This window comes from Sphaeramia orbicularis, chromosome 12 (genome assembly GCF_902148855.1).
Source record: "Sphaeramia orbicularis chromosome 12, fSphaOr1.1, whole genome shotgun sequence".
NCBI lineage: Eukaryota > Metazoa > Chordata > Actinopteri > Kurtiformes > Apogonidae > Sphaeramia > Sphaeramia orbicularis.
Genome location: NC_043968.1, coordinates 62,321,227 through 62,342,847, shown reverse-complemented (window position 1 = coordinate 62,342,847; position 21,621 = coordinate 62,321,227). Strand labels below are relative to the sequence as shown.

At 37.1% G+C, this 21,621-nt stretch overlaps 1 protein-coding gene and 1 long non-coding RNA gene across 2 annotated transcripts in view; both read right to left on the bottom strand.

Moving 5' to 3' along the window:
* Positions 1 to 5,906: 5,906 nt before the first annotated feature.
* LOC115430753 (uncharacterized) lies at positions 5,907 to 9,598 on the bottom strand. Its single transcript, XR_003936979.1, has 2 exons — positions 9,080 to 9,598; positions 5,907 to 9,009 (listed from the first exon to the last, which is right to left on the bottom strand). It is a non-coding gene; the product is annotated as an uncharacterized LOC115430753 (long non-coding RNA).
* A 927-nt stretch (positions 9,599 to 10,525) lies between these two features.
* Positions 10,526 to 21,621, bottom strand: part of lpar1 (lysophosphatidic acid receptor 1) — a 64,496-nt gene continuing 53,400 nt past the window's right edge. Inside the window, exon 3 of the mRNA XM_030150923.1 lies at positions 10,526 to 12,910. Coding sequence (XP_030006783.1) covers positions 12,594 to 12,910 — 317 coding nt within the window. The 3' untranslated portion in view covers positions 10,526 to 12,593. The remainder of the gene's footprint in view (positions 12,911 to 21,621) is intronic.

The following is a 21,621-nucleotide window of genomic DNA, read 5'->3' as shown; positions in this document are numbered from 1 at the left end:
AGGGTAACTTCATAAAGTATATGAAGCGCCCTTTGATATTCTACTGTGTTTATCATGAGTTTTGTTGAACCACATTTCGATGCCGGACCTGACATGGGGGGTGGGGGTAGAAGAAGGGTGAGAACAAGAGAGAAGAAGGTGGCGAAGACCCTCACAAGAAAGTATCAACAATACAAACAACAACAACCATGGTGACAATTATAATGGTAACAATAACTACAGCCAGAACTGAGTATCTTTGATGTTCTGTGTTTTAGGGTACATTTGGAAATCATCCGCCCATCTTTACTCCACAAGTATTACATTAATACCAAATCATTAGTACAATCAACTGAAGATATCAGGCATCGTAGTCTTAAAATTTCCCCATTACAACTCATTTTCAGAATATGTCACAGGCCTGATTGAAAGGAATGGCTGTTGAACCAGATAAAATGGTAAATACCTTGTCATCATCCTGTACAACAAGACAAATTAAGTTTAGAAATCCCCACTTTCTGTTTTGATGAAGGGGTTATAGTTTAGTGAATCATCACCGAGAACCCGTTTTCCCTCGTCCAAACAAAAGGTTTATCTGAATGGACTCTCTAACCTTCCTGCCAAGTCTCGCCAGCAGCGATCGATGTTTGGGGGCCAGAAAATTATACAGCCATGAGAAACCACATCCTGTTTTGTCATTATAATCTTCTACATCAACACAGAAATTTGATGATGTCTCAGATGAAGTTGGGGTGTGTGTAACAACTGCCACAGTTCCTGAATATCTTGGCATGTTAGCAGCCCTGCCTTTAGTGTCATGTTTACTTTCCCAGTTAATATAATGTTTCTGGGAAGAGAAACGCTATTTCTGTCAGTTCACATCATTAGCTTTTACCTGTTTTACATGAAGGACGAGGTTTCACTGAGGGAGCTGTATTCGTCATAAGCAGACCCCAGCGAGAACCATGGAAAGAGTCTGTATTGACACAGCGACGGCGATGTGACATTCCCCTCACTCAGCGACGGCCCAGAGGAACTTCCTGTGTGGCCTGGGTGAGTCCTGATTGGCCCTTTCAGGGAGCAACAGGAAGTAGCTGGACATATATCAGTCAACTGGAGGCTAGCACTCCAAAGCTGTGGAACAACAAACACAGCCTGGTGCGCACTCATTCAGCCACACACACACACACACACACACACACACACACACACACACACACACACACACACACTCGCACGCACACACACACACACACACACACACACACACACACACGCACACACACACTTACAGTCATGATTCTATCACTTCAGAGGTCCATACATTGACTTACATTCATATCCTGGAGACGTAACCTAATATTAATCATAACCGCAAAAAGTCTAAGCCTGACCTCAGTCTTAAAAACAAGTCTTAACCCTCAAATGCATTGATTTACATGAGAGAAACCTACATTTTGTCCCTTAAACAAACCTGACTCAACAGATTTACATCCCCTTAACATAAGTAACACTCATCCACATATGCAAACACATACGGACATTCTTTCCTACAAAAACATTTGGCTGCCGTTGCTAAGTCTGCTTTTCTTAAGTCATGTCACACAAGAAACATAGTGGCCCTGACTGCTCATTCAGTAGCGTTAAACACACACACATACCTCACTTTTACAGCACAGCACTTAATGTAACCTCTGCTTTACATCATGGACTGTATAGTGTAATGCCGACTGAGTTGGTGCAGTCCTGGGTCTGGAGTCAGCATAATGGTCACTATGAGTCCATGCAGAAGTACATACAATAAGTACACAGGTGGGTCTGGACTCACCCAGTCTCCATGGATGCAGATGTAACCAGATGATATTAAACACAGGACTCACCTGCTGTAGCAAAAGGTGATTTTATTAAAAATATTTACAAAAATAGAACCAATGTCTCTGTACCTCACAGGCATGTTCTTTCAAGAATCAATACCAAGTTGAATTTGTGAGGCTGTCAGGTTCTGCTGCTATGTTAGAGTACTGTGGTCTTGATGCAGGAGATGTGGATGGTACTTTCACTGGAGGAGAACTCAACTAATTAAATGAAAGTCCATGTATGACTTCCTATCAGTGCTCAATAGTGACTATATTGATATCTGACATTTCCATGTTATAAACCATCAAAATATGGCCCACTATAAGTGAAGACAAATTTGTAATATTTCAAAAAATTTGTTAGAAATTAATAAATTTAAATTTTTTGAAACTGTGGAAAAACATTGGAGACATCCTCCCAAGGCAGCTACGTATAAAATTAGAAATGAATCCAACCAGTAGTTTTGTCTGGGAAGATGATTGAAGAAATTGCTGAAGACGACAACAAAGACGACAACAAAGACAACGACAAAGACAACGACAAAGATGACGACAGACCTTCACAATAGTGATCCAATCATGTCCTATCGGCCGGCGAGCTAAAAAGTTACATTCAATTACACATCCATGCAAGAACCCATTATAGGACCCATTTTCTAGACAAAAAAACGAAAATGAAAGAAATTAAACGTTCTAAAGTTAATATGTATGGAAGTAAAAAAACTGGGTCAGTAAAAAAACAAACAAACAAAAAAAAAACTTTGCTTAGTTATACATATTCACAACGAATAGAAGTCTGGTCAGGAAGGTTAGTGGTGCAGAGCAGCTGGTGATAACCGGTTTGCATAAAGGCGATTAATGTAGGCAGGCAATTATTAAAAACACCACTACAAAACAGTCAATTCAGAAATGTTACAGAGCACCATGAAAGAGAAAGTGCTTAAGAGGGAGCACTGTCTTTTTCTCCTTATGCTCCTTATCCTCCTTATCAACTTGGATGATGCAAACCACAAAATAAAATGTATGCAAATGGCAACATCACTGCTCACACCCCTTTAACAACAACTATATTAAACCATCCCCAAAGTACCGTCAGCTCTCTATCCTTAAAAATCATTGAATTGAATATGAAAATAAAATGTGACACATGTGGTTAAAAAGCTCTATTATTTTTTTAAACAGTACATAGTAAGGTCCAGCTCAGCAGACAGAGGGTGTTGGGTCAGGTCAAGAACAACAACAGGTGTACGAAGGCCCATCATGAGTTAGTTTGGATACAAGTGTTTGTCTTCATTTCCATTCTTGGACGTTGGTTGTTAGCTGGACATTTCATGGATTTGCCTGCTTCCTATAAAAACATGGAAGAAGTAAACGATTTGTACTTAAATAGCTCCCAAGAGGTCATATGCAACATTTACTATTTGTCTGGTAAAAATATTCTCCCAGGATGTATTTTTTCATCTACTAGTGGTGAGTGAGGCACTTTATGTCAAGTTAATTATGAGGTGGTATGAAATATAACATTGCACTCATCGCTATGCCTTTGACCTGTAGTTTAAAAATGTAAATGTGATGCCAATTCATGATATATTTTTGTTCGGTTGTCTAGAAGACACTAAGTTTATCTCTTAGGTTTTGAGTTTAGAAAATTTAGCAACCACGGCTGCACATAAATAAAAACCATTTCCACCATAAAAAAACAAAGTCATGCATAAAAATACATCAGCATTGAAGGAAATGAAATGTTCAATTCAAAGAACTTCCTGGGAAGGACCTCCACAAATTCCACTAAACATGCCCCAACTCCAACAAACACACACAGCCAAGAACACACCTTTCAGATGGCAGCATGGACGTCATGAAAGATGATAAGTGACATATTGTCTGTCGTGTCATAATGTCAGCAATTTATGACACTGTAGTTGCCAAATGTGATTCCACAGTGACAAGACTGACATAATAATATAGTATAGTCTGAACCCCAGTATGAAAGGTCATGACTTTAAGTTCAAGGGACTACATTGTTGTATTTGAACTTTGAAATAGTAAAAAACATCACCTAAAACTGTCATTAGAGTGTTAAGAATAAAGTACTCTGAAGGTGTGCCAAAGATGGACGTATTGGATTATAGAGATATGAACAGAATATATTTACACCAACAGGCTAGGGGATTTATGTGACAGCTAGAGGGAGTAGTGAGTTGCTCTGCCGGTCTCCCGTGGTGACAAAAACTCACACCACAGGGCCTTTGACCAAAGTGTCGAAGTGACCAGATAGGATGACTTTTAGAATAAAAAGTGACAAAGTGACAAAAGCTGAATCACTGTTGTTTTGTCCACTGGACACAGCTGTAAATGAATTTATTTATTTATTTATTTATTTAACCCTTATTTAACCAGGAAGAAAATCCCATTGAGATTAAGAACCTCTTTTCCAAGGGAGTCCTGAATGAAATGAATGGAATTTGATGCTGAAATTACAGTATGTCTTCTACACGGGTGAGTTTGATTATGAGGCTTATGAAGGTATAAAGTTATTATGGGATGCTATTATCTTTGCTAAGTTGTTGTTTGTTGATTCATGTTTCAGAATAAACTGTGACAGTTCTGACCTTGTTTGCTCGACTCCAAACAGATCTTCAGTTCAGTTACTGACAACACAAACTGTACAGAAAACACAGAATTTGTGGTTTTCCTGTGGCTCTTTTCTGTCTATAAACAGAGCTAAGCTAACAGAGCTATAATGTAAACTATCAGCTGATGCAGCATGTGAAGATTATTAGACACAGTGTTATTTTGACTGACTGTTAAAATAAGCATGTGTGAGTTTTAGTCTGAAAAAGAAAACTTGATGATATTATAATACAGATACAGTCTGTGGATACATAGCATTGATTCATTAGTGGTTTTTGGTCCTGAGAGTTTGGAATATAAGCACTTTAGGTTTAGGTGTGCATTATGGCTGCTGTATTCCTATTATTTCAGTGTCTTGAAGGGTTAAATTGGATTATTTCACAGGTTTTGTTGTATTATGTTTATGTTTAACAGATGCAAATTGGTGCTTTTGAGCCTATGTGACACTTTACCCTGTGATCTCTCTGTTCAGCAGGCCTCCATTCACATTTGACTGACAGCTGAACAAACAAAAACCCAATGTGAACAAGTGTTTTCTGGCATCTGAATCAAGGAAACCCAGTCCAGAAACACCAGTCTAACAATGGCCACCCAGAAATGGTTGGAATCTAATTTATGGGGCTATTTTTCCACCTCTAAACCTCCAGACAGCCACACAAATCGCACTGTGAAACAAAGTGTTTCTTACAAGAAATAAACACTGACATAAACATGGGCTGCTGCTGACAGTCAAGGCTATCTGAAAGTGTGTGAAAGTGTGTGTCAAGGTTTATAGATTAGGTCTAGTCTGGATGTCATTACACATATATTATCTGTCTGCATATGTCTGTTTGCCTTTACCCAACCTTCTGGATGACACAGAAACCAAAATAGAGGTGGATATTAGATAGAAACAAGCATATTCAGACTTAAAGTGTCAAACCTGTTTAAAACAAGTGGTGCCAGGCACACATTTTGCCCATTCTAAGTAAATTGGATGATTTTAAAAATTCATAAAAAATTAGAACTTCGACCTACTGTTCCCAACATGTAATGAGATCCATTCTGGGTCACTAGCAATCTATAAAGACAATTTGGTATGAATTCAACCAATAGTTTTTCTCCTACAGACATGTGAAATGTTCCCCATTATAAGTAAATGGGAAAAAAAAGACTTAAAGAATTCATAAAAAATTTAAACTTTGACCTACTTTTCCTAAAATGTACTGATATCTATTCTGGATCACTGGCAATGTATAAACCAAATTTGGTATGAATTCAACCACTAGTTTTGCTGCTAGAGTGTTAACAAACAAACAAACATACAAACTGAACCAAAAACAATACCCCTGGCCTCCCCTTCAGGGGGTGGGGTAATAAATTGTCAATCAATCAATCAATCAATCAATCAATCAATCAATCAATCAATCAATCAATCAATACACAGACAGAATTATTCAGACTTTTTTCATGTTTTTTTTATTGTTGCTGGAATATCAACACTTCTGGCTGGACATCCATTGATATTGGCCCCTACAGTATAGATAGTAAGTCTGGAAATCACATGTGTCCCAAATCAAAATGCATATACTACTGCTTTTACGGTTTATTCAATCTGAGCCTATGATCAAATCATTAAGCAGTGTTTCACTTTGGAATAACAAGTCAGACCTAAAGCTATGAAAACCAGTCATTGGTCCAAAAAACGTTACTATTCTATTGTGGATTTTAGGTACAACTTAGTTTGGTGTTAAAACAGTTACAGTCCATTGAATGCATTTTCCTGTATCAGAATTTGGATTTTTACTTTCAAAAATAAAGTTTGATTCCATACTTCAATGCTTAAAAGGATTTTAAAATATTCTATGTCATTGTTAAAATATAATGTATTGTTTTGGATGTGTAGTGGAGGCATCAATATAAACAGGTTTATGTCCTGTCCACACTAACACGGATATTTTTCTTCCTCCATTTTTACAAAAAATGAAGTTCTGTCTATGTGACAAAGTAAAAATGATGACAAACATGGGGTGTGATGCCATTGTTTTCCAATATCTCAGGTTCTTTTTTTTAACACAACCAGAGTTTAAAAATCTACACTTTAGAATGCTTCACTGTTGTGAGCTAAACCCCTCTGACATGTGGATGAGGCGGTCAAACAGAGAAAAAAAATGTTTCTTAAAACATCCGAATTAGTGTGAACAGGACATCATTCTAAGCCAAAACTATTATTCTAACCTTTACACAAAGATCATGACTTATCACGTAAAACAACTTTAATAGGTTTTGTCAGTCAGTCACGTTGTATTCAGTTCTTTAATACTTTAGACTGTGATGTGTATTTAATACTACAAAGCTCCCATGTCTTCTGAAGATACTGGACAAAAGTGAAATATCCCAAACACTGACATTAATCTTAAGGCAAGTGTAAAATGAGGATGTTAATGACAAACATGTTTAAGGCACTGCACACATGGATAATCTAGTTCTGGGTCACAAACAAATTAATAACTGCATATATATTGTCTACAGGAAACGCACAATACAAACAAGATAATCATGACATGAAGTCCATAAACAAAACCTACAGTACATCTGGACAGTTTTACACAGTTGCATTTACAAACACAAAACACTTTCCCTTTGGTGATTATTATGGAATAATATATATTTATATACACACATACTGTACATGTACTTACAATGGTATACAAAGAATGACATTGGTAACAAAACGATAAAATTTAGTTGGTTGCTGTGTATAACCTGAATCAATACTTTGTTATGAAAATGGTTAATGTCAATGACGTAGATGGGTTTTAGTCAAAACTACTCTAATGTGGGATAAAAGTTAACAGAAAAAAAAAGAATCAATTAATGTTTCAATAGAGATTGGTGTCTTGAAATTCTTACATTTCTTATTTATTTTCAGTGTTAAGGCACAAACAGGAGATTTAAAGGCTAAATTCAGTCAATAAGAAAGTCCTTCTACTAACAAATATCAGCAGGGGGTTTGGAAAGAGGCAGGACTAAGAACAAGTGAAGCGATCCTGAGAATGTGAACGCCCTTTCAAGATAAAATAAGTCATGTTTCCTGTCAAAGATGAGCAGGAAACTGTGTGACCTAACAGGCCAAAAAGGACCTGCTAACTTTAATCTATCACTGTGGTTTGATGTACAGCACAGCATCTTGGAAAACACTGGACTTGTAATGTTGGCCGTGTTTTTGACTCTGCTGTCAGCTGTTGGGAACTTTGTATTTTAGCCAACACGTGTTTCGATTCAAGTCACGACAAGGCGTTTAGCTGGCATTTTTTAACCATGTACGTCACAACGAGGCCCTTGTTGGAGTTCAGAAATACAAATTAATAGCAGAGGACAAGGAGTGCACTTGTACAAATGCATACATAACACGATTTAACACTGTATTGGCTCTAAGTCACTTTAAGACAAAGAAAGTTTACTACATTTTATCGTTTAATAACAGGTAAACGGCCCAAACTGCTTATGATTGGTAAACATTCAGTAAAGACGTTAAGATAATTATCCACCACAAGAACCTTGTACTGTATCATAAAAAAAGGATAGAGAATATCTCAATAACACTTTGTATCACCCATAAAACTATCTGACAAAGTGTGTACAAATCAGCATAACTGTCTGGAAACAGGAAACATAAATGCACTCAAATTCTGTTTTACTTGGAGCGTTTTACTAAAGGAAAGTAAACTTCTCACGCTGTTGTTTCAGTGAAAGGAGTGAAGCAGTCAGTCAGAAATAGTGTTAAAGTCATCACACACGTTCAAGTCAAAGTCAAAAGGCAACGCCAGACATGAGAAGGGTTCTGCGTGCAGAAAATTGGCAAATATGTCAAGACATTATGTTGACTTGTGCTAGTTGTGGGCTATTGGGATGCAGGGTGCAAAATTTAAGTCAATTTCCAAAAATTGCCGGTTCATCACCATCTTTAACAATTTGTCTATTAGATATAAAGTGTACTTTTACATTACTTCATATAAATCATATAATAAGATATGATGATAGATGACCAGAAGCTGTTTTAGCTTTTGGTTCCTTAATCGAACCACTGATCTGGATCATAATGTTCTTATAAACTCTTCCATAATTTGTCAAAGGGCTCATCTAACATTTCCTTCTGCAGCTCTTCATCCATGTTTGTAACTCATTGCTGTTTTACATTTAATATATGATATTCTGGTTTATTTCTTATTTTAAGTGAGTGAAGACTGGTTTATCACTAAAAGGCTAATGCCAATAATTGGATTAATAAGAAAACAGCAACTCTCCCACCTTTCCAAAACATATTAACTTGGGAGTTTTATAAAAATCCCCAAGTGAAAATGTGAATAAAAACAGATTGAATGAAACACCTAGTATCATAAAGTAAAAGCTGATTCATCCCAACTCATCACAATAAAATGTTGTCGTACTTTTCTGCAAACCACAGATACATAGAATATCAATGTTTTTGGACCAAAAAAACTGGTTTCATATGAACATTTCTCAATATGTATAAATCCATGTTGCAAACTTTTAACAGCTCCAGGGAATGTTTAACATTTTTTATACAACAGATGGCTGAAATGTGTATTTAATGGTTAAGTTCAGACGCTGATATGTGGTGTCGAGTGAAGGACGCAAGTGCTTGAGTAAAGACAGGAAAAGTAAATAAATAACACATGATGCATTTGGTAACTTTTCTGCGGCCAGAACATCCTGGATTTTGTGTCTTTTCCATTAAACCAAAGCCTGTTGAAGTAAAGGCACAAACAGACCAGATGTTCTGAGTTGACATCAGGTATCTGTGTTTTCCAAAAATGTACAAAGGGGATTAGATTGGTGGCTATTTGACTTAAATCTGGCTTAAACCTGGTAGGTCTGGCATTGCAAGCCCTTGTAAATAACATTCTGTCATGTTGTCGTCTGTAACCTTTGTGTCTCATTCCAGATTCCACTGAAAACAGTTTTATTGGCCCTTCCTGTCAACTGTTCCTGGGAGGATAGCACAACCTGATTTATGTGACGTCTGTTGATGCTAAATTAACCCATAAAGACCCAAACATCCACTGGCAACCAAAAGCATCTACTGATTTAAAATGCTGAATACCTGTTGATCCACTAATCCTATCAATACATGGAAATAATAGGTGTAAAACACACTTTGTCATCTTTTCATGGTCATCAGATATGACCCATTTGGACTTTCAGAGGCTCTGTAGTGAACGTGGAAACACTGTCATCTTCTACAACATTGATTCACCAGTAAAACCCATCGAGTTTGATAAACGACAGTGGATGGACACATTGGGTTTGTGTTCAGTTGATATATTTGACTGAAAAAGTTACTTTTTTGTCAGTTTTCTGTTTTGTGATAGCATAACCCTCAGCTGTAATCTGAGCTGTTATGAATATCTACATGATCAGTGCATTAAATATTGGAAAATACCTCATTTTTGCTTACAAATGAAAAATACAGAGCAAAATATTAGACTAAATGGTGATAAGTCACTTAAGAACAGTTAAAAATGCATAAAAAAATGTATTTGGGAACTGCCACAAAAGTAGCACTGGGTCTTTATGGGTTAAATCTAATTCTACCCGTTTGTTCTTTGGCTCTACCTACTGGATCAGTCATCAGCTCTACTCCACAGGAATAGTTTATATCCTGGAGAACTATCTAAGCAGTTTACATCAACTATCATACATGGAAAAATAAAGAGTGCAAACTAAACAGTAAAGCTGAGAAGGTTTATCATCCAGGACTGGAGTTTCCCATACTGCCTTAAATCCTGTCTCAGCACATTCAAGCCACCAGGAGGCAACTTCAGATAAACTTCGACGTTCACTGAACTTTCCTCGCTCCCTTTTCCCCCAGTCAGACTCGGAGACACTCGATAAAAAAGCACCAGAGACAGCCAGCTCAGCACACGTCATGTCATGATCTGAAGTCTGAGTGTTAACGCTCACCAGATATGACCTTCTCTCCTTGTCTCTGCATAGCGCTGTAGCTCAGAGCCTGCCCTAAAAACTGCAAACATCCTCCTCCTCTTTTTGTTGAGTTCCAGAACAGCTTGTCTTTAATTCCTCTGGGGGATTAAACAACACTGGATTTTGTTGGATCCTTTGTGTATTTAGTTTAGATGAAAGGAAGAAGCTGATGAAGACATTTTGAGTTATCTTTAGTCAGCAGTGGATTGAGGTTCTAAGGCCACTTGTCATCAAAAGATTAAGATACTAAAGCTCAAAGTACTGACAGTGACAGTACAATAATATTTTTAGTACGGTCCATGTCAAACATAGTGTAAAAAAAAAAAAAAAAACAGGTTTTCATAGCTGCAGTTTTAGGATGACATTTGGAAGTGGTGCAAATACTATCATCAAGCACTTGGTTTGCATTAGGTCATCTAAGGCATGTTAGAGCTGAACATGTAAAATAAACATCATGTACTGTTTTGAGCATGGAAATGCCCACGTAATGACACTGGGTTGTTCTGTATACAAAAGAGAAGGTGATTTTTTTTTTTTTTTTTCAATAATCACAAAGTAAGTGGTAAAAAGTGATCAACTAGACAACAACAACAAATTTAATCTGCTACTGGAGGAAAAACAACTGATGTTGACTAAATCAGTCATTCTGATTCTAAATCTGGAATCAGAATTTCTCCACCACGCCAAGATTTTGAGTTATGGGAATATGTAAAAGAACAAACTTGTACTTTTAATTGTGTATTCATAATCCAAAGATAACATGTACTACATTAGTCACATTTACTAATAGATGTGAACATCTAGACCACTGAAGAATAAACCTCTGCATCAGAACACATTAGCTTGGATCTAAAATGTTTCTTGTTTTCTCTTCTTTGACAGTTTCCTGCTGCAACAATAATCACCCCCATGTTTGGGTTGAAGACCGTTGGTATCTGGGTTACATTTCAGAAATATCTATATCAAATTACTCATTATCGAAAATAAACGTGTAAGTGGAGGAAATGAATTTTGAGCGACACTGTGCAACCCATCTATTCATGTGCTTCTGGCACATTTTCAACTAGTTGTTCGTACTTTGGAGCTCTATGGTTGACCACAAAACGAAAAATTGCGCCACTTGTACGAATAAATCTCAGGCTGTTAATTCTGGGGCTGAACTTTGAGGGGAATGTGACGACTACTGAGTTCTCCAAACTCAGGTCCAGTGAAAATTCCCAGTGTCATATTGGCATCACTTAGGACTGCACCAAATGTTTCCAGCAGGCTTTGAAAGCCTTTGAGTAACTCAAAATCCTCACATCCATCATTGCTGACCGGCATCATCTAGTATTGTCAAACAAGCCTAGAGGTGCAATACTGCCACCAGATGGACTGGAGTCACTACATGGGAGTGTCTGCTGAGTCAAGTACATCAACCTCATGGTAAACTCCGGTGTACTGGTCTAGTCTAGTGTTTGACTTAATGTAAACCCAGCTTGACTTATGCATAACTCCACAACTCAAAATCCATCGTGCACAGTTCATGTAAAAATCAGGTGTTTTTCCTCAGAGCAAAATCCGGTTGTTGACCAGTGCGATCGATGAGGATTTAGGACAGAAGCACCTCTCTCAGCCCTGACGTTAAAATAAGGACTTGAAGTTACATGCACTTGTAAAGAAGTGTATCCTAAAAGATGCTGATTTCAAATGATAATGAAATGCTGAAACTGTTGTCATGTATATATGATGTTCTAGATAAACATTTACAAATATGGACCTGAAATGAACCCGTTACTAAAGGGTACGTTGGAGACAGAAGATGGGTTCTACTGGCATTACCTTTACTTCACAGATTACCTTTAAATAGTTCATAAAAGCCAGTAACAACACATTTAACACAAAATAATAAACAGCTAAAACAAAAATACTAACAGCCTGTCAGAGTCCTTGACAGTTAGACTCCTTTCCAACAATAGTGTTTTTTTTTTAATCTTCTTCATTGTTGCATCTTCTTCTTCACTGTGATTCTCCTGTTCACTTCATCTAAAGCCTCACATGTGGGTTAAGTTCATTTAATGTTCACAGTCCATTTTGACCTTCTCTTAACACTATTTAACTTCTCCATCCTGCATCACTGTGCCCTCCATCCTCCTTTTATACCACTGAGTGTTCGTTATGGTGATGGTGATGCATTCCGCCGCTCAGCACAGTGTGGTTGATGGATGACGCCGACCTGTCGGAGCCCTCCGCCGCAGTGCCGTTGACGTTCTCTTGTCGCTGGCAGCAGAGGATTTGCCTGAAGGTGGCACTCATTTCCTTATCGCGGTAGGAGTAGATGATGGGGTTCATGGCTGAGTTGAACTCGGCGAGGAGGAGGAAGAACTTTTCGTAGGTCAGGACGTTGCAGCTCGCACAGAAGACGTCAAGAAGGAGGATGACGAGGCCCGGGGTCCAGCAGATGATGAAGGCACCTGAGGGGAAACAGGACGAAAGGGAAAATAGAGATATCAGCACCGTTTACCACCTCAACAAAAAGAAAACCACAAATCTTTAGTGTTATGGTTCAGTTGCTCAGGGCAACAGTGAGGTTTATACCAACTCTCAAACACTTGAAAAGCATCTACCAAAATGACCAAAATACAGTTTCTCAGCTTTTCAGCATCATTGGATATGACCCATTTGGATGTTAGTGAACATGGAAACAGTGTTATTATCTGCAGCACTGATTCACCAGTAAATACTCATGTAGTTTGGAGAAAATGACTAAAATCACTGTCATCTGTCACAGTTTTCGCCATTTAGACCCAATAACTTTTGAATGAATTAAATATATAGGAAAATACTTGATTTTCACTGAAAAATGCAAAATGCAGAGATATATCATAACAAATCATAACAAATGGTAGTAAATCACTTTAATGCAGAGAAAAATTCATTTGAAAGTCAGCACAAACATTGTTTTTTAAGGGTTAAACTGTCTATTGTAGTTCTTTAGTTTTATGTTTCCACATCCTTTCAAGTCAAAGCAGTTTTATAACATGAAAAATAACCCTATTAACCACAACTTGAAGTACAATATTCATAAATAGAAATATATAAAAAGTGTACACATGCGAACAATGACACAAAAGTACAGCTCCACTGCTTCTCATTATGGCTGCATGATAAGACAATATTTCATTTTGCATTATGCTCTGTTGGGTATATTGCTGAGCTGTAAATCATCCTCTTCATGGTGAGATTTTTTTTGTCATTTGAGCTCTTTGAGTTCTTCCACATGGATGCAGAATGGAAAACTGCATGAAAACAGCAGGAAAACAAGGAGGAGAGAGAATGTGAATGGGGTCATTTTGAGCTAGAATAGTTTTTACGGGTGAAAAAGAATAACTGAAGAAATAATAAAATGTGATGAATTAGAGAATGTAATTTTAAACAAACTAGCGGCATTGTACCCGTGGTGCCATTGTACGATAGCATGATAAGTAGAACTTGTCTGCCACCATTATCCATTTGTAAACTACCATTTAATCATGCATTGTGCAGGTAATAATTTGAGCCATCATGTGAGGCATGAAGGGAAGAGCATGTATTTGTTTGGTCTGTCAAGCATGATTAAATTTATACAGCGGTAGTGAAATGCAGCCTTCACATTTTAGCATCGTGTGCTAGCAGTAGAAATTTCATGAACGGCAGCATAACCATTTCTGAAAATGGAGTATGGCAGCAGGGATGAAGAATTGAAAGTACAGAGAGGCTAAAATCGCCCAGCATACCTGACAACATTTGGATATGGACATAAAATTGTACCTAGTAGATAGTCATGAACGGCATGGGGCCTGTGAAGGTCTGTGGTGAGCTCAGACTTGGTCCGAAGTGAGCAGGGAGCCGGTCTGTGGTGAGCTGGGACCCTGTTAAAATCGCCCAGCATACCTTACAACATTTGAATACGGACATAAAAGTGTCCGTAGTAGATCGTCAGGTAATGTTTCTATTCATTTGGTAAGTTTGGCGGGGATTGGGCCTGTGACAGCTGAGGAAAACCCGTACAAACACCCTCCTGTGCTGCAACACTGATTGGACAGACATTGATGGGACAGACACGGGGCGGGGCCGAAATGCGCATTACATAGTAGGATTCAAAGAACATTTACTATGTCATGATACACATGTCATCTGTGACTTTTGAGTGTGGAGTTGTTATATTTACATTTTTTCAGTTTAATACTTTTACACATTTACTACAAACTGTGACTTTTTTGACTTGTAAACTAAAAAAAAAAAATGTGTAAATGATGCATAATTAAGACAATATTAAAAAGAATTACTGGTCTCTTAATGCAATATTTTTCCAAAATAAACCCCCATAGGGCACAGTGGGAAGGGGTGGGACTTAAGCTCTGTGTTGCATCACCTGACCTCCATTTATCCAATGTTCAATGAGTCAAGTTCCAACGTAATTACATCATTATTCAATGTGTTGTGTCATGGATTGTATTTAGTATTAACACCTCCAGGTTAGTGAATGTATTTGTCTGTTTTTCCAATATTAAATGACAGATGGTTGAGGTTTAGTTCACAATAGAACTTATCCATGTATATATCATGACAAATATGACTCTGTGCATAAGTGAACATTCCTGACCATGCAGACCTGACCTATCACTTCTACTGCTGCTATTTCCACATCACCTTATGGTTTTATCTTGAATAACTAAACCATTTTAAAGAGATAAATCACACCTTTTTTATACATATTATACCAAAACATTTACACAGTAAATATATTAAATACTTGCAACCAAATGAACGCATTCAAGTAGAGGAGTCATTTTTACCTTTTCACCCCAAACAAAACCTCATGGATTTCTCATTAGCATCTCATGGCGTTTGCTCATTCATTAAACTCTGGACCTGTTGAAGTTACTTTGATGACTCACAGATCTGAGCTGGACTTCTGCTGAATCACACATGAGTAAGACTGATTCACTTGGAAACAAACTTTAAGACTTGAAACTGGGGAAAAAAAGGTTGTAATCCAGTTTTACTGAGCATTATATCACACTTCCTTAGAGCTGCAGTTGTTTGTACTTGGCCTCTTACTGAAAGCAAAACTCACTCTATAACCGCCTCACCATCACTTTAACAACCACATCTCCATCTGTTGACAGTAAAAAATCCATCACTGTCACTCTGTAACCACATCTAAAACATTATACACTTCACATGGACTTTTCTGCTGCAGTTTTTTTTAAGCCAGCATTGATTAAGTCTGCATTATGAACAATTACAGCCACTCAGACGAATTCAACTTTATAGATGAATAAATTATATTTCTCCACAAACTCTATCAATATTTCATTCTCATTTATTGTGAGTGGATATTATTATTGCTGTTAATAAAAAAAAATAATAATGGGAGGGGGGCAAAAATAAGTCAGAACTTAGTGGAATTTACTATATTGTAGTAAATAATTTCAACTTTATACTTGTTTTTAAGACCTAATCTGAAAATGTGGAAAGCCTTGTATGGAGAATGTGATATAAACATATCAGAACTGATAAATAAACATCATTCTGACTGAAAATTAAATCCAACAAACTAACATGCAAAAACAAGTCTGTTAAATTGATGTTAAATCACACCTCTGATGTGTCTTTAACTCTTCACTTAAAGTTCAACTGGACCTTTCACACTTTCACATGAGATAATGGAAAATAAAACCCAAATTCTACATTTTTCCCAGATTGTGTGCCTCCTAAAATAATAAACGAAGAGGACATACACACTCCTGTCCTTCAGGATGCTGAGAGCTGTATAAAATAACGAACTATGCATGGAAAATAAAAATCCACACACTGGTATAGCTCACAGTTTTAGGATGTATTTAAGCCATGTTATTTTTAGCAAGCTTGAAAATCTTAAGAATGGGACATAAATGGGTTCTGTGCTGTATTGATATTCCAAGCTCTCAACAGCAGAAGGAGGTCATGTACCAGAACACACTTAGGACCAAAACCATCAACAAATCAACTCTATGTATCCACAGACTGCATCACTCACTGAATAGAGTATAAAGCTCATTGCTGCCACACGTCTCTATTATGGTATCATCAAGTTTTCTTCTATAAACTACAACTCAAACTGTTATTTTACAGACTTTAAAATAGCACCGTGTCTTATAATCTTCACGTGATGCATCAGCTGATAGTTTACATGATAGTTCTGTTAGTTTAACTCTGTTTTTAGACTGAAAACAGCCATAGGAAAACCACAAATCACTTCTGTTTTCTGTACGGTTTGTGTTGTCAGTAGCTGCAGTAAAGATTCATTTGAAATCGTCCAACCAAGGTCAGAACTGTCACAGTTTAGTTTTAACTGTAGAATAACCAAAGACAACTTAACAAAGACAATAACATCAAATAATAACTTCATATCCTAATCAAGAAATGCTATGATTTTAGCACCAAACTCCATTAAATTCATGTAGAGCTGTGTCCTCTGAGTGTCAAAAAAAGTGATCAAAGCTAGACAGGCTATTGTTTTCACCAAAGTTGTTTCTTAGTGGTTCTCATCATGTCTGGACACTTTCTGATGCTTTGGTCAAAGGCCCTGTGGTGTTAGTTTTCCTCACCATGGTCACATAAATCCCCCATAATGTCAGTGTAACTAAATTCACTTCATATCTCTACAATTCAATACACTGGCATCTTTGGTATAACTCAACATAACTCTTTGCTCTCAGCACTAATGATACTTTTAGATGTTTAAAGTAGAAATACTACACATTACTCCATTAAACTAGTATACTACTATATAAAATTTAACCCAATATATAAGACCATTATATTATAATAATATTATAATATTATAAGACCATCAGAAAAACAGGATCATAAGGTAAGGTAAGGTAAGGTAAGGTAAGGTAAGGTAAGGTAAGATAAGATAAGATAAGATAAGATAAGATAACATAAGATAAGATAAGATATGATAAGATAAGATAAGATAAGATAAGACTTTACTGATCCCATGGGGAAATTTCACAGTTGACAGCAGTGACATACAACACACCAGTGCAAGAGAAAGACAAGCAGGAAAAAAACACAAGTGAGAGTGACATATAAAGCAAAATAAGAAATTTGGTATTTATATACATATTTATATAAATAGAGAATTAGAATTAAACATTCTTAAAGGGGGGTGGGACCTTTCTGTGTGGAGTTTGCATGTTCTCCCTGTGTCTGCGTGGGTTCTCTCCGGGTACTCCGGCTTCCTCCCACCATCCAAAGACATGCACTGATAGGTTAATTGGTTAATCTAAATTGCCCATAGGTGTGAATGTGAGAGTGATTGTTTGTCTCTATATGTCAGCCCCGCGATGAACTGGCAACTCGCCTTCGCCCCTATGTAGCTGGGATAGGCTCCAAGCGACCCCTGTGACCCTAGTGAGGATAAAGTGGGTTCAGATAATGAATGAATGCATTCTTAAAATTTTAATTTAAATGGTATTTACATATTTACATTATTTACACTGTGGTTACACATGTACATGGTGTGATATGGGGATGGGGGGATTACTGTCAACTGTTGTATAGTCTGATGGCTGTGGGGAGGAATGACCTGCAGATGCACTCCTTCTTGCACACACTGTTGAATGTGTGATGCTCTTATTCTGCTGTTGAAGATTTTCTCACGCTATCAGCTCAAACCTCTATCAGCCTCTTCACCGTCCTCCTTTATCCTACCCTTAACAAGAAACACCAACTCAAACAAATAACTGACCTTCATTTTATTTTGCAACTACATCTCCAGTGTTCTGTCATGATAACTTCTAACCCCTTCTGGGTGAGTGCAATGCATCATCATTTCTAAGATTGGATGAAGTGTAATAGAACGATGGAGGGAGTCATTGTCTCATTACTCACCAGTGTCAGGTTTAAGTAGTATGATTTCACTCAACAGATGCTGTTTGTCATGACTAAGACAAGTAGGAGAGAGAGAGGGAGAGTGAGGCAATGAAAAAAAAAAGAAAAAAGTCATGATGAGAAATCAGGCGAGCACAGTGATGAGGGAGATAGGATATTGACAGGCCGGCCTGTTATCTGTTAGTGTTTTGCATGCAGCAGCTGCAGCGCAGGCTTGACCTCACTTCCCAGCTATGCAGGCAGACCCTCCAGAGTTACATAGATTTCTCGCAGCCCAGCAGAGAAACTATCCAAACTATTTGTCTCTCAGTGAAACATCTTACTATGAACAGGATATGGCTTAACACAAAAAAACCCAGCCCTGACCATGTTTCCTGCCTTCAGGAACATTTAACAAGTGCTGATGGACTTTTGGCTTGGTCTATGCGCCACAAAAACAACTGTGAAATAACATACATCTACATGTTCCCTTGGTGTTTATGTTTTATCTGATCTATACCCAATATATATGATATAGTGTAAAACAATAACATTGAAGAAGGTCATTCCTCATTTTTGCCTCTGATAATCTTATATTGTGCCTTATTTTAATTCATTTTATCTACCTTTTAGCAGAATTGCGAAAATTAAAACCGAAGGAAAAATGGGAAAACTGATTAGTAATTCATTCCTGTTAGTGCTGAATCATTTAGTACAAATGTGATTCTTGTGGGAAATTTAAGGAAAATGCAGAAACAGTAATAGACCTTAGTACATTTTTACACCCATTTTTGCAGTTAGATCAATGTAAATAGTCATAAATCTGAACCATTAAATTGTAGACTTTTGCAAAGCTGATGTAGAAATTATGATTGTAATTTTATTAATTGTACAGCCTTAGTTCAACTATAACTGTTTTTTTTTCTTTTAGTCTAAATTTTGTGATAAAGTTTTTTATAAATGAGTTTTTAGTCAACAACAATAAATGACAACATCATAAGGAAATGGGAAAAATTTGTCTGAGTACCACTTTGGCGAAAAAATGTTGTATTTTGATTATTGTCTCAAGGAAAATGCACACATTTACTTAAATGACCAAAACAGAATACAAAAACCATTTTAATTTTGCATGTCTTTTACCTCTCTCTACTCAAAGCCACTGGAGACAAATATGGTTTATATTATCACCAGAGTACAGAGGTCAAGTTCATTATTTTTGCAACAGATCACTTCAAATTCTGATACCTTCAACTTGTAACCATTTACAACCATATAACTGCATGGGTTGATATTGGGTATGGGTAGTCTGGGTGGATGCTCAGCTCCCCCTTCCCCACATCAGATCCACCAAACCTTAACTGGAGCAGCAAAAGCCACCAGACAAGACCATTAAAACCTTCTATCAGACCAACCTAGATCACCAATAAGAGCCTCACAAACCCTCCTAATCAGATCCACCAAAATCTTCTCTAAATTGTGGGAAAATGCGGAGTTTTCACTGAAATGACAACAAAAAACTCAGCACATCTGAGTCTAAAACCTCCTGAAAACAAAAGTAAAACATGTAATAGTTTGTAACTCAGAGCACATGATGATTTTAAGAGGTAAAATCTTGATCCATGTTCTGAATCACCATTATTTTCACGTCTTGTTAAACTTTCAGCCGGATCACCCGATCCCACTTCAAAGTGACAATAAATACTTCCAACCTGAGAGATTTCATTCCTCCATACTTTTTTCATTTCCTCTCTGAATCCAGGGAAATGTCTACTTCTTGTCTGTCTTTCATGTTGAAATCGCTCCTCTACATTGCTCAGAATGATGTGTCTGGTTTACCATAGCCACATGAAGCAACATTACTGCCATTTTTTTTTTTTTTATTGTTTACGGAAGAAACAAATAATTTCTTTGGCATTCTAAAGTGGATCAGTTTGCTTTGTCAGTACTTGTGAATGCCACACAGAGGAAAAGCAGACTGGAAAAATGGAAAGTCAGAGAAGAGGGAGAAAAGTAAATAAATACGCCCCCTGAGCCAGCCTGGAAAACTAGTTTGACAGTCTAGATAGGATTTGGAATTACAGAGTGACAGGTACTGCAGCGGTTGTTATGTTTCACTGTATATGGCTCATAGCAACAGTGTCTGAAATGACAGTGTTATATTTTCTGTCTTATACATTTATCCTCAGTTACACCATGATGAGACCAAGGGCTACAGCACTACAGCTGCAATGTCCTTAACCCTTTATCAGGCAAGTGATCAAAAACCACAATTTATTTCAGTTAATGAACTACTGCCCCAGTTTCTTTTAACTTTAAACCAACTCGGTACCAAAAACCTCTGGTTATCTTGGACAAAAGGCTGTGTGTTTTAGAGATTTTTAGACCAACGGTGGCTTTGGACTACTCCATTTAGGCTGCTTACCAGAGGGGGGGGGGTCACGTAATTTAAATTAACTCACCAGTTACGTTTTGGATGGACGGACCAAACCAGGAGAAATGAAGAATTCACAAAAAAAGAAGGTTTGAGGTTTTAAAAAGTTAAAATAATAGGTTGATTTATTGCTTAAAAAGTTACAAAAGAATCTAGCATCAAACACAAATTTCATCACAGAGAGAAAAAAAAAAAGCCCGCCAAAAAAGAGTTTCCTTTATTACCTTTTTATAGTCTTTAGTGACTCTTGAAAACTCCCATTATTCAATGACATCATTCGTCGTATGCTTATTATTGGTTAATGGTAGTTACTGGGCAGAACATGTCAGTCACTCCATAAGCCAATTCTAAGAAAAGCACATGCTTTTGCATGTGCACAGCTCTTACTTAACACCTACACTATTGGGCTAGCATTTCTTGACCACAAAAATCCCCTTAGTTCATAATCTGGTTTTTCTGCTCGACTCTCTTTTCCACAACTACTTTCTAAATCTGTAAAATTAGATATTTATCGTTGCAATTGACCTTTTCTCCAAGTTCAGCACAGGCAGGTGTGAGATCATCAAAAACCACACACACACACACACACACACACGAATCAAACCTGACACTGACTATTCAGGACAAATAACTATACAAAATACAGTTAAATAAAAGATTCTTCAAGCAAAAGAACTTGTAATATAAAGATTAAGCAAACAACTCATAACATTACATTTCCTCTTCTCTACTTTGGTTCATGATGTAAGATGTATGATATTCACCTGACATTGTAGAGCAAAATTTAAAGTCACATTCAACTTCCATTTAATACGATCCGTGTCACACTGCAAACATTAAAATGGGGCC